The sequence below is a fragment of the Molothrus aeneus genome, chromosome 8 (genome assembly GCF_037042795.1).
Source record: "Molothrus aeneus isolate 106 chromosome 8, BPBGC_Maene_1.0, whole genome shotgun sequence".
Classification (NCBI taxonomy): Eukaryota; Metazoa; Chordata; class Aves; order Passeriformes; family Icteridae; genus Molothrus; species Molothrus aeneus.
In genome coordinates this window covers 23,362,591-23,375,458 of record NC_089653.1, presented here as the reverse complement: position 1 = coordinate 23,375,458, position 12,868 = coordinate 23,362,591, and the positions used below count along the sequence as shown (strand labels likewise).

Genomic DNA, 12,868 nt, shown 5'->3' with positions numbered 1-12,868 from the left:
TCCTGGTTGTGTAATGGGAGCAATTATTGGTTTAGGTTTTGTTAAGACACCAGGAAGGAAAACACGACCTGTCTGGGGGTAGGAGTGTGATGGCAAACAAAAAAGGAGGGTCCTGTTGACAGAAGGATGAAGTTGCTTTTGTGTTGGAGGCATTTCTGTCTCATCCTGGTGTGTTGGCAGCCTGGGGCTTGAACAGACTCCTGCATGGGGAATGCAGGGAGGGGATTCCCAGCTCTCTCTGTGCCCTCTCCTTCTCCTGGGCATCCCAGGGCTCCAGAGTCTCTAGGCAGGTGGTTTTAACCCCTCTGAAGTCTCCCTGTCCATGATCCACTCTGCTCAGCTCAGCACTTGGTGCTCACTGTCCCCCCACAGATCCTCCTTTGGGGACCTGTGGGGACCTGTGGGCAGCAGGGCCCGTGTGGGCTCTGCAGGAAAGCCTGGGAGAAGTGCCTGAGCTCTTCCTGCATCTGATGGCCCTCCTCTCCCTGCAGAGCTGCCAGGCTTCCCTTGCTGCCCACCACCTTGTGCTGCCCCCTGCACTGCTGGCAGCAAACACCTCTCTGTCCATCCCTCCCTGCTGCCAGTCTCTGAGGGGAGAGACTGCTGCTGGAGGTCACCCAGAGCCTGGCCAGAACAAACTCAGAGCCCTCCATGAACAAAACCCCAGGGCCCTGACAAACCTGTGGTGGAGACACCCACATCTCCTCCACGGGTGTCAGGAGAGTGGGAGGCTCCTGGAGTGAATCCAGCTAATGCACAGCACTAAGGAGGGGCTGTGGCACCTGGCAGCCAGGGTTAGCCTTTAACCACCCAAAACATGTCAGAAAGGGAGAGGAAATTCTTGAGGCATCTATTAACATAAAAGGAGTCATACTTTACGTTTGGTCCCACTTATGGCTTATAAATGATTACTGCACCTTTTAATAAATGGTTAATCAAGTGTTAGAGTCCAAACAAGTTGATGGGTTGCTTATTACCACAGTTTATAACCTTTTATGAATGCCTTCTGTCGATGTGCTTATAAACATCCATACCACGTACTTCTCATGTCTTGACACGTTGGTCACATCTGTTTGAAGTTTATTAACCCTGGAGTTGCTTGCTAAGGGCAGGCTGGGGGTAGCCTGCTGTTGCTCTGTATCAATCCATGCAGCTCAGAGGGCACACCTGCACCAGCTGAGGGGCGGTCTGGGCATCCCCCTTCATCCAAAAGAGGCTCCAGGCAAGCAGGATGCAGCTGCATCAGAAATAAGTTGGCAGTGGGGTGTTGCTCTCAGGGGTGCATTTTTTTTTGGCCACCAGGACAAACAGCCAAGGGAAGTCAGTGGGAGATTCTTCCTCTCTTGAAGTCACCGAACCGAGACAGGACGTCGTCCTAGGCCACCCGCTTGAATCAAAACCACAAGTTATTGGGCTCGGTGCAAGGGGAATTGGGGGAAATTCTCTGCTCTGCAAACACAGGAGGTAAAACATGATGATTTAATGGGCTCTTTTGGACTGGAAACTCACGGAAACATCCTTGGCCATTGCTGTTCCTGTGCAGCCGAAGCCCCCCTCCCACCATGTTGCAAATAATGAAATGAAACTTTCAACAAGCTGAATAATCAGAAAACAATTTTCCAATAAAATCATTCGCTGAAATCTCCTTTTAAGGCAAGGACTGGGATTCCCAGTGCCGAGCGTGTTCCCAACGCCTCGCAGCATTGTTCAGCTGGCTGAGCTGGGGCTGGGCAGGCTGCCACAGCGCCCTGTGCCCCAGGGATGCTCCCTGTCATACAGCCCAGCCACCCCTCCACTCCTGAGCCCCTTTGCCTTCATATTTCCCTTTTTGCTGCAAACTTCTGATAAATTTCCTGTTCAAAAAGCAAGTGAGACAAGCTGACATGGCCCCACGCTTGCTCCAGCATTTTTAACAGCCACAGAAGGGATTTGTGCATTACCCAGACAGGGATGATCCCAGCCTAGGCAGTGAGCTGGGTCTCCCAGGTCATCTTGGCCTTGGACACTCCTGGAGATTTTTAAATATCTAACCATGCTTTTTCCTTTGCTCCCTGCTGTCCAGCCCTTCCAAAGTGGGTACCCCATCTCCTGCAGCAGGAGCATCTCCAGCATGGGACAGCCCTGCTCGCTGCCCTCCAGCAGGTTATGATTTGTGGCCAGAGCGTAGAAAGTCTGAGGAAATGAGAATGCTGGGAAAGGGCATTAAAAATACTCCTCCCCTAGGAAAAACAAAAGCAAACCTGAGGTATGCTTTCTTGGAAAGCCCCTGTGGCAATGGCTGCTGCCTGACATGAAGCTACAGGCAGTGCTTCCCTGTGGCAGATGAGCAGTGGGGCATGGAGGGGACAGAGGGGACAAAGCCTGCACTGAGGCCACTGTGGCTGAGCTGCTATGGCCTGTCCAAACACTGCTTCAGTTCTTGTGAGCAATGAGGTCACAGGGCAAGGTAATGTAATTTTTTTCCCCAGTGCAAACCCTGCCTGACAGCAGGAGCAGTTGCTCTGGAAGCTGTTTGGAGAAGCTGGAGCTTTTAGGCAGGCCGTGGGTGCCTAGACAGGGAGCTGGGGCATGCAGGAGGTGTCCCTACAGTCTCCTCCCAGTCCTGCCAGGTCCTGGTTTCCTACGCCAGACCTGAGGCTGTGACAAGCAACAGGACAAGGATGCCTGCTGGGTCCCTGGTGTCCTCAAAACTTGGCTGGGGGTGTTTGTCCTGTGCCAGAGGGAGGCAGCAGGATCTGGCCAAGCCTGGCTGCTCTGGGACCCTCTCCAGCCATGGCTTAGCCATCGGCCCCTAGGAATACGGGGTGTTAACATATTGGGCCCTGTGCACTGGGTTGTGTCAGGAGCTTTTCCTCTGCACTGAGGTGCTGCTGTGGCCAGCTGTGCCACAAACATCAGCTGGGAGAGACAGCAAGCAGGAGAGAAATTAGGGGAAAAGAGGGAAAAAATACTTGAACAACAAAACCCAAAGGGACGTGGTGTGCTGATCTCCTGTGAGCCCACATTTCTGGGTGTTGTATGACACATCCTTGTGGTGCAGGGGGCTGAAGCATGCAGAACAGTTCCTTCCCATGTCTGCACCATCCTGCCATGGGCTAGGGGACATGCCATGGGATGGGGATGTGCCATGGGAAGGGACATGCTGTGGGGGTGATGCTTTGTGAGGGGGTTGGAGATCAGAACTGTTCCTGGGTGCCCGAGTCCAGTCACGTTGACTCTGTCCTGATGGGCAGGGAGCACCACAGGAGCAGAAGCCCCTGGTGTGCGGATGCTCCTCTGTTCCACCCATGGGGACCCATCTCCCACCTCACTCCATCTCCCTGTTCAGCTTCACAGGTGCACCCTCTTCCCCACTGAGGTTCCCAGCCACTGCCATTCACTTCTCAGATGGGAAATGAGCCCCAGCCCTCTCTCTACACTCCAGAAAAAAAAAACACCAAGAGAGGACCGAAATAAACAAACAAATCCTTCCCTCTCCTGGCTTGGCATCTGCTTACAGCCCTTCCATTATTAATTAGAGAAGCTGCCGGCATTATTAGCAACAAACCGCTCCTAATGAAGTTCAGAGCCGCAGATCCAGGAGGGGCTCCCAGACACTGCTTTTCAGAAACCTTAATTAAATTCACTGCCCGAAGGTGCTTTTGGCTGGGGTGCAGGCAGAGCAGCGAGGCTGCCTGGGCTGGGCACAGCCATGCCGGTGGTGGGCCCTGGGGGGAAGGGTGTTCAGCGGGAGAGGGGCACCCCGCTGTGCCACAGCTCCAGGGTCCCCTCCGGATTTGGGGCTGAACAGAGGAATCAGCTGGGATGCAGTGCTGCAAAGGGGGTACTGCCTGGCCACCACAGGAAAGGCACAAGTGGACAGTTTAATTCATTAATTAAATTTACTAAGTGGCTGACAGTGAGGGTTCGCAGCACTATGTGGGGTCCCTTGCTGCTCTGGCTCTGCCATCCTTGCTGGGATGTCCTAAAGGGGTGGCCCTGTGCTTGTGCATACTTCAAAAACCGAGAAGGCAAGCGGCATGAGGGGGTCTTGGGCCAAAGAACCAGTTGTGGGTGGCTTCTCTCCCCCCAGGCCTCTGTCCGGGTATATAACCTCACTGGGGAACCCCACTGATCATCAAGATTTCCCCAAGTGAGACGGTGAAACCTTACCAAGCTGAGGGGATGTTCTCTTTGTCACATCCAGCAGGGACTGTTCTGCACTGGCAGAGCTTGGAGATCTCATTGCTTTGCACTGGGGCTGGGGCAGTTTGTGTCTGGATGCAGCTGTGGGAGAGGTCTCAGGAAAAGGATGGCTTTCACTCCAAACTTCAAAGGAAAAGAAATCCTTGCAGAAACCCTTTCTGCTGATTGCTCCCCTTTTGATGCAGGGTGGGCTCAGATAACACCTGTGAAGAGCAAGTGCAAAACCTGCCTAAAGCTGGATTTTGGCTCTCCATGCATCCTTTCCTTTCCCTGTCATCCTTCCTCTGAGCACTGCAATCTCCCTCCCCCCCTCCCCGCCCAGATATTCCACCCTTTTTCTCTGGCCTTAAAGGCATTTATTACTGAGGAGTGTAAAAAGATTACTGCAAAATCGTTCTGTGTTACTGGGAAATCATTGCAACATTAGCTCGGTAATATTTTTTCGTAAGTGTTTGCTGTGTCTCTTCTCTAACATATTCACTCTCTGCACACACATCCACACCCCCACAAATCCCACTGAAGCCAGGAGGCACTTGGCAGAGGACAGGAACACGGACCTGACCTGACACTCACCCCAGCTCCCTCCTTCCTGTGCTGGTGGACGAGGTTGCCATCTCTCAGCCAACTGGCTGCATCCTTGGACCCACGTGCAAGCACTCCCTATTCCAGCTTGTCCAAAGAGCACGGAAAACCCTGGCTGTCAGGGCACTCAGGCTGCCTTGACTCAAGGGGTTTTGTCAGCAGATGCTCATGGAAGATGCTGAATCTGGCAGGTCCTGGGACCAGTCATTTTGCTGAGTTTTAGGGGAACAAAAGATCCCTTTCCCTCCCACACTTGTAGTCCAGAGGTCTGGGCAAGAGACCCCGCTTCCCTGGGAGCAGGGAAGAAGGTGTCAACGAGGAGAAGGAGCTGCCAAAGGAGTTGCAGAGCTGAGCAGGAGACAGTCAGTCCCAACAGGTTGCCCGCAGAGAAGGACACTGACAATTCTGCAAATACCTTTAATGCACTCAGATTACACGGGAGGAAAAAAAATGTTTAGTGATTCACAAAAATATTACAAAAAGTCACGTGCAGGCGAAACACACCCAGCACTGCAATAACAATGTAAGAATTTACATTAGAAACTAATATAAAATATTTTAAAACCTCTGCTAGTTTAGCTTTCTGTTTGTTTTTTGTCTTTTATAAAAAAAAGGAGGAGGGGAGAGGGAAGAAAGGCCATCTACAAGGTACTGGTACACCGGCCACAGAAACACAGGCTCCTTCCAGCCCCGCTGGGAGTGTCCTGGGGCTACTCCATCCATATGACCCCTGCGTCTGCAGACCACACACACACCCCCACACACACCCCCAAACACACACACATGTACACAGCTGAAGTACAGAAAGCTCACCCCAGGGCTGCAAGGGCAACCCCAAAGGTCAGGGTTTGCTGTGGTCCCAGTCACCCATGTGTCCCCTGCCCTGGGAACCTTGCCTTTGCTCCATTCAGCACACAAAACAAGTAGTGTCCCCAGCGAGAGGCAAAACCTCCATCCCTTTAAAAAAAGGGAAAAGTTAGTGTGTCCAGCCTGGGCTGGACAAGAGAAGGGTTTTGAAAGAGTAAACTTGGGTTTGGAGCATGACTGTGGCCAAACTCACAGTACCAGGACTACAAGGCTGGATGGGTGCAAGGAGCATCCCAGTGCAGGAGCCAGGAACCACTACAAGCCCCTAGCAGGATGCTGCCTGCTTCCACGGGGCTGCAGATTCCCACTTTGGGGAAAGCAAAAAAAGCCCAGAGCTCCCCAGCCCGTGATCAGTCCCTACCAGGACAACATGGCCACTCACACCCACCTCCCTTTCCTCAGCCCCTGTGTGTTTTGCATCCTGCTTGCTTCTGTAGGGAGACAGGCCCAGGAGCCTCGTCATCAGCACCAGGGAGCCCTCCTGCTCCCACCCTGCTCGGGGCATTGTCACAAGCCGTGTTTGTGTAGGACCCACCACACAGGGTGACAGCTCGGGCCCTCCCACCCTGGCTCTCAGGCTCTGGAGTTTCCGGAGCCGCACTTTCGCTGCAGTTGGGCCCCAGGGAAAGGAACAAAGGAGCCATTTTCATCTCCAGCCTCGTCGGGAGCGGAGGGAGAGAGCAAGAGAAAAGAACAGTGTTTGCAAAACACGACAATGGGCAGGAAATTTTCTTCTGGCTTTTCGAGGTTGGGTTTGTTTCTCTCTCTCTCTTCCTCTTTTTAAAGAGGGGAGGCACAGCATCAGGAGAGTTTAAAAACAACCAGGCCCTGGCCAGCCACATCTGCCATGTGTAGCTCTTCCTGGGCTGATGATCCTCTCCTGCTATCAGGGCTCCATAAGCAGGTGAACGATGCTGTGGTCTTCCAGCAAGGGAAAGGGACGGGGCAGCCCCTTCACAGCAGACCAGAAATGACGTTTGTGAACTGATGTGCCACTTATGATGATTTTATGGTCTGTCAGCGACTTTAGGGGAAACAGAATCATGGTAGAAATGAAGAGGCGGTGAAGCACAATACACGACAGGTTCACTGCCTGAGAGGCAAGTCGATACGGGACCACGTTTAAAGCACATTTGCAACCTCAGGCCTATTCTCCATTTGAAATTTTGGACTCATGTCAAACACAAGGGTTGGGTTTTTTTGAAATAAGAGAGAATAGGCAGACACTGCACAACAGAAAAAAATGTTATAAAAACAGTGGGTTGAAACAGAGCTTGTTAGGTTGAGAGACTTAAATCCAGCTTAAAATCTTAAGAGGTGAACCCCATAGGCAAATGTGGATTTTGAGATTGCTCTGGATACAGTCTTGCTGCTGTGCCGGCTGGCATTTATTAATAGAGACAGATGCACATAAAGGAATTCCTGGTTGCTTCACAATTTGTCTGCCCTTGCAGCTTCACTCACAGGAAAAATTAAGGCACAATGTGTTCTCTCACAGGAGGGCAGTCACCCAGTCCCTGGAAGGTGGAAGGGCTCTCCTGGTGCTGGAACCCTTCCTCACCGGGCCCAGATGGAGTAGGGGCTGAATAGAGCCCCAAGACTTGATACAGTGGAGCCAGAAGGCACAAGGCCATGCTCTGGGCTAGGGGCAAACTGGACACAGGATCTAAGGGCTTCCTCTGGCCTCAAGCTTTTCTCCCCACCTAATGTGATGCTGCCCTGCCCTGGCCAGGTACAAGCTGGCAAAGCAGGACATGGACTCTGGATACCAACCTAGGAGGAGGGAAGAGCCAAGCACTGCTTTCAAGTGTTTTGGGTTGTTAAAAAAATATTTCTACTGGTCCCAGATGAAAAACAACACAACCCTCACTTCTCCCAAGACGATTTGATGACCTGATGGTGTAATTTCAAAAGCCATCCAAGAGCAACTGAATATTTAAAGAGAAGAGCTTCAGAATATAATTTCAAATCACTGTTGGCAATTCCATGTAGAGTAAAACCAATATACACCATCCTCAAAGAATTAGACACAGCAGGCACCATCTATCTAAGCCACTGAAAATATGGTTACAGCAGCTACAAGACTGACTGCTCTGCTCAGATCACACCCTACATACTTTAATACTGAAATTATACATTCCTTGTCCTGTTTTTAATCAGAAATTGAGAGAGAGAGAGTAGTCCTGGCTTTTAAGACTTCTCCTGTTTCAGAATTGCTGTCACATGCTGGATTTTCAAGGCTCTTCATCTTTCCAAATATCTGAATTGACCTGCATTGCCAGATTTCTTCAGGAGAGAAAAATCCTGTACTCACTGCTTCTAAACAGAATGCTTTCATTTCCATCCAGGTCACTGTCTTTAGCCAGCACAAGCCCCACAGGTTTTGGGTCCATACAAACCTGCTTCAGGCCTTCTACACAATCAACAAAAAATCAGCACCAGTGGTCCTACCATCTCATCAGGTTTGAGCTAGCAAAACACTGTGGTATTTATTAACACTGATGACTTCCCTCTTTCAAACTACTTGCTCACTAAAATACAAAGGTTTCTTTTCCATTTCATTCACACACAGACATGTCCTCTTGCCCCAAGATGAAAATATCCAAACTTCACATCTCATTTACTTGCCAGTGAGTAAGCCTTTGGCAGGGTTGCAAACCTGATGTGAATTGTGAGGGGATGTCCTGTGGCTGCCCAGCTCTTCAGGATACTGAGTAACTGCAACTTTCCTACTCTTAGATAAGTTTCTGAGAGGCAGCAACATGACCAGGGAACTTAAGGGCTGACTTTCACCAGGTTCTCATAGCTGCTCTAACAATAAGACACAGAATTCTATTTTAGCAATTATTTGTCTAATATTTCCCCCCTTACCTAAATAGGAAGATTTCACTTCCTTCCCTTCCAGCCTTCCCCCCTCAATTGTTATCTGGCTACCAGCAAAGATCTGTGAGAAAGTGTCTCAGAAATAGAGATTTCTGGCATGCCACCTGTTCATAACTCAAATACACAGAACTATATATAAATACATGACATGGAACAAAAATACACATACACACACAAGGATACTGGGTGGATTATCACATGCATTCAGCGTGCTCCCTCTGAAGTCAATGGAAACCCAGCCCAGAGCATCTGATGAGAGTAAATACAGTGAGGAAAACACTTGCATGAGAAAGGCAGAACTGGAGCACGAGCCAGCTTGGAGGAGGTGCTTTCCCTGCATACAGCACCAGATCCCTGCCGTGAAGGCTCAAAGAGTTCATAGGGCAGGAGGTCCCAAGCTTTCCAGATGTGTGTCGGAGCCCAGAGAGGGTCTGATGGACTTCTCTCTGCCCCGTGCTGATCTCTGCAGGAATAGCAACAATTGACCTTCCAAATGTCCCTTCTCCACCAAGACGTGGATTTTAAACTCCTTTTAATGAGAGCTAGCATCTGGAAACAAGGAAGAGCAGCCAGCATCATGGCAACAGGCCAGCTCTGCTGCAGCACCCCCAGCAAGCTTGTGCAAGAGCATCCATGGGCTACTGTTGGATGGCTTTGGGACAAAATTGTAGTTGCTGCCTTTGCCTTTTCCCCACTGCCACAATTATCTGTTTGCCCATTATCTTGTGGTGGGACACTTGGGCACAGTGTTTTTGAAGCTGGACTGGTAGGTTTTCATGGCACTTTCTCACCCACGCTGTCTCTTGCACATACATCTACAGTGCAGAAGGGATGCTTAGTGCTAACCAGGACAATGAAAACTGGCCAAGAGATCCCATGGATGAATGCAGCCTGCCACAGCACAGAAATCACTCTGGCTGGCACATGCAGATATCTGAAAGTTTGTTCTTTCACAGCAGGATTTTAAGATGATCCTCTGAGTTCAGACAAAATGACAAACTCATTTACATGTAAATTGCTTTCATAGCTTTGCAGAAAGGAAGGTTCTGCAGAGCAGTGTTGGACCCTGCATTTGGCCTGCCTTAAATTATAATATAAAAACAATTATAATAATACAAATACTACTTTGTACACAAAGCACGCCCTCCCCTGCAAACCCTGGCATGCTTCGGTAGGTCCTACAGCCCTCTAGTCAATAGTCACCCTCTCTGCACAGAGAGACATTGAGTGACTTGCCTGAGGCCACAGAGGAATTCTGTAGCAAGTCCAAGGAAAGCTTTGTGGCTCCTAGCTCTGCTTCTTGACCAACATTAACCAGCCTCAAATATATGCAGAAAACATCAAAGCCGACTGTGCTGGGAAGAAATTAAATCAGAAAACAAACAGAAAACCGACCCCAGGGTACTGTGAGGCCTCCTGGACTTTGCTGTTTGATCAGGAGAGTTAAGTGTTAAAAGCTTTTGTTATACTTGTATTAGGATCACACAGCAAGTGCGCATAAACCACCAGTTATCTTGTAGGCAGAAAGGGGTGGAAGGAAAGCTGCACCTTCCCCGACAAGGAGTGAAGAGTTGTCACCAAAAGACAATGGGCAGAGGAAGGCTGGGGAATATGCATCAGAAACACCCTGCAGCAGCAGCAGCAGCAGCAGCAGCAGCAGCAGCAGCAGCAGCAGGGGGTAAAGCCTGCAGTGTTTGCTGCAGGTATCCACAGGGCCAGCAGCTGATGCAGAGACACAACCTGGCACTGCAGAGACCGGCTCCTCTGCACACTCCTTTTGCTCCAAGGAGGAAGCCACAGGGATCTACAGAGAGTCTTTTCAAACTGGTTTTGATGCTTTACAGTTCAAACCCATCTGAAAGGAGGAAGGTCAGCAACAAGAGCCACCACAGTGAAGCTACAGGGGAAAATGGAGCTGCACTAGGGCACAACCCTGCTGGAACAGGGAGAATAGTTGCCTTCATTGAGGCTGAGACTCCTTTCTGCTGTGCCAGGGCAGCAGAGATCTCCACTTCACATGCTTTCAAGCAGCCCCCTGATCCTGCAGAGCTGCTGAAGTTGTCCCTGTGAACAAATGATCCTTTCTAGCTTCTCAAATTCTGTACAACAGCAAGGAAAAAATACTTGACAGTATCTCTTTAAAGATAAACACACTGTAAACAGGAGATCTCCCCCGCCCCGGTAGCTTTCTTCCTCCTGCTTGTGCAAAACCAGAGGTTGCGACCTTCCCTGGGGTTCAGGCACAAGGACAGGATGCACAAGAATAAAGTTGCCTCTGTTTGCAGTGATACCATAGCTAATAGCACCAAGACCAACACTTAAAACATGCCTAATCTGAGGGCAGGGAGGATCTGGATTTGTTTTTCTTGACTGAACTAGAAAGTTCATCTTTAAATCTGTTCAGCTTCAAGCATGTGAGCTTTTGGCCTCCTTTAAACAGGGGAAATACCATTCCGTTTCTAAAAAGAAAAAAAAAAAATAGCACATGGAAGAACAGTTCTGCAGTCAGTAAAAGTTTGGCTAACAAAAGGACTCCAGAGTCACGTAAAGAACATTTAATCCATGGATTATAGGCTCGCACCTGGCAGAAATGTATGTGTAAATACAGGCGTGCAGAGCGTCTACACCCTGGGCTAAGGCAGAGGGGAGTTCTGCAGCTAGGAGAGAGAAAGGATCCTTACTACTAATTTTCATAGTTAAATATTTCTCACTCGCACTCACACATACGCAGGCTGCTCCCAGAGAGTTCAGCCTCGGGAAGGATAAAGGAAAGGGCTCAGTTCGGTCTGGGCTGGTGCTGAGTAGCTCCTCTTCTGTTTGCAGTGGTTGTGCAGCAAACTCTTTTTATTTGCAGGCAGAGTTTTTACTGCATTAATTATCCTGTGAGTCACTGGGTAATGGACAGTAACTTGGCTCTCCCAGTTGTTAGAATAGTGTAATTCAGCTCTAATGCAGTGGGTTGTCGAACACGGCATCTGGCAAGATGGAAACTTTCAGTTTCTTTTCAGGCCAGCTGTACTCCTTTGGAAGTTTAAACTGTAAGACAGTAAAGAGAACCAGTTAATGCATATCACTACAATCTGCACAGAAAAAACAGAATTGTTGCGAAGGCAGGCAGCCCCATGTTATTATTATTTTTTAAAACAAGAGGCCACTAAGAAAACATTTCCCCATCGGTATGTTTTGGACAGCAGTGGACATTAGATAATGGGGCCTGTCTCAGCTGCCAAAGTAAAGTTCTGAGCTTTCAGCCCAGGCGCTGTTTATTTCGTCAGATGAATTTTGGAGGGTTTCTGCCCCCATCACTATTTCCACTTCCCAATCTCTCAGAAGATTTGCAGCAGAAGTGTCTTCCCTCCTATCTAACCACGTCCCTCTTCTTTCACCCAGCCCAGCCCCCAGAGCCCACATTTGCTTTAAAGGGAGTCTGGAGGGCAGCTTTCAAACCCCTGCTGTTCAGAGTGGAATGTAGGTGAGCTATTAGAGCTCTCTGGTGACAGGCAAACTGTGCTGCCCTGGCTGGGGAGAGCCAATGTGCCTGCACAGCATTCCTGCTGCAGTCCTTCCCACCTCTGGCACAAAGGCCTCACAGAGCCCTACAATGCCTTGTGCTCACAAAGGCACTCAGCTGCTCAGGGTGTTTTGCAAACACTGGTTGAAGCACACAGAAGGGAGATTTTTTGCCCCAGTCTGGTTTACACAGCACCGTCTGTGGCCAATGTTTCCCAAACAAGGCAAGTCCACCGGTCCCATCTTGATGTCCCTGCCTGGGCTAGGAAGTCACCCCAACATCAACCCAAACACAACCAATTCAGGGACAGAGCTGCAAGGAGCCTTACCACCAACCCTTCTCACAACCACATGACCAGTGTCCAAGCATTCACAAAGGTCTCTCAAACCTTTGCCTTTGCCTTTTCCCTCCAGCTGTGGGGTGGGGTTGAAGGCATGGGGTGGAATCTCTTAGGCCACAAATCTGCCCCATCCACAGCTGAATGGCAACAAGTTCTGTATAGGCATTTAATGCAATCCCAGTGGCCAACCTGAGGACCAAAACACATGATGGGGGGAGGGGGGAGAATAGCTCTGGAAGCCTGTTTGCAGGCTCATTTTGTTTTCAAAACTGTACCGCACCCAGTGTTGCACTGCCTTGCCCTGTGATACTCCCTGACACCCTGATGGGACTCCCAGGGAGGAATCTCATGGGGACCCAACACCACCAGTGACAATCTGCCCTGGAGGTGGCTAATTCAGAGTGGTTATGGATACAGTGGTCCTCTCCTAGGAGAGTCCTGAGACCCAGGCCAGCAGCACCACAGGTTTCCCAGGGCTGTTTGAATAAGAGAGCTGGTAC

General features: G+C 49.9%; 1 protein-coding gene across 2 annotated transcripts in view; it reads right to left on the bottom strand.

Annotated features, from left to right (window-relative positions):
- Positions 1 to 5,170: 5,170 nt before the first annotated feature.
- SUFU (SUFU negative regulator of hedgehog signaling) overlaps positions 5,171 to 12,868 on the bottom strand; it is a 95,679-nt gene continuing 87,981 nt past the window's right edge. For both annotated transcript variants that reach the window (XM_066554327.1, XM_066554328.1), the window contains exon 12: positions 5,171 to 11,553. In XM_066554327.1, the coding sequence (XP_066410424.1) occupies positions 11,464 to 11,553 (90 nt within the window). In that variant the 3' untranslated portion in view covers positions 5,171 to 11,463. The remainder of the gene's footprint in view (positions 11,554 to 12,868) is intronic.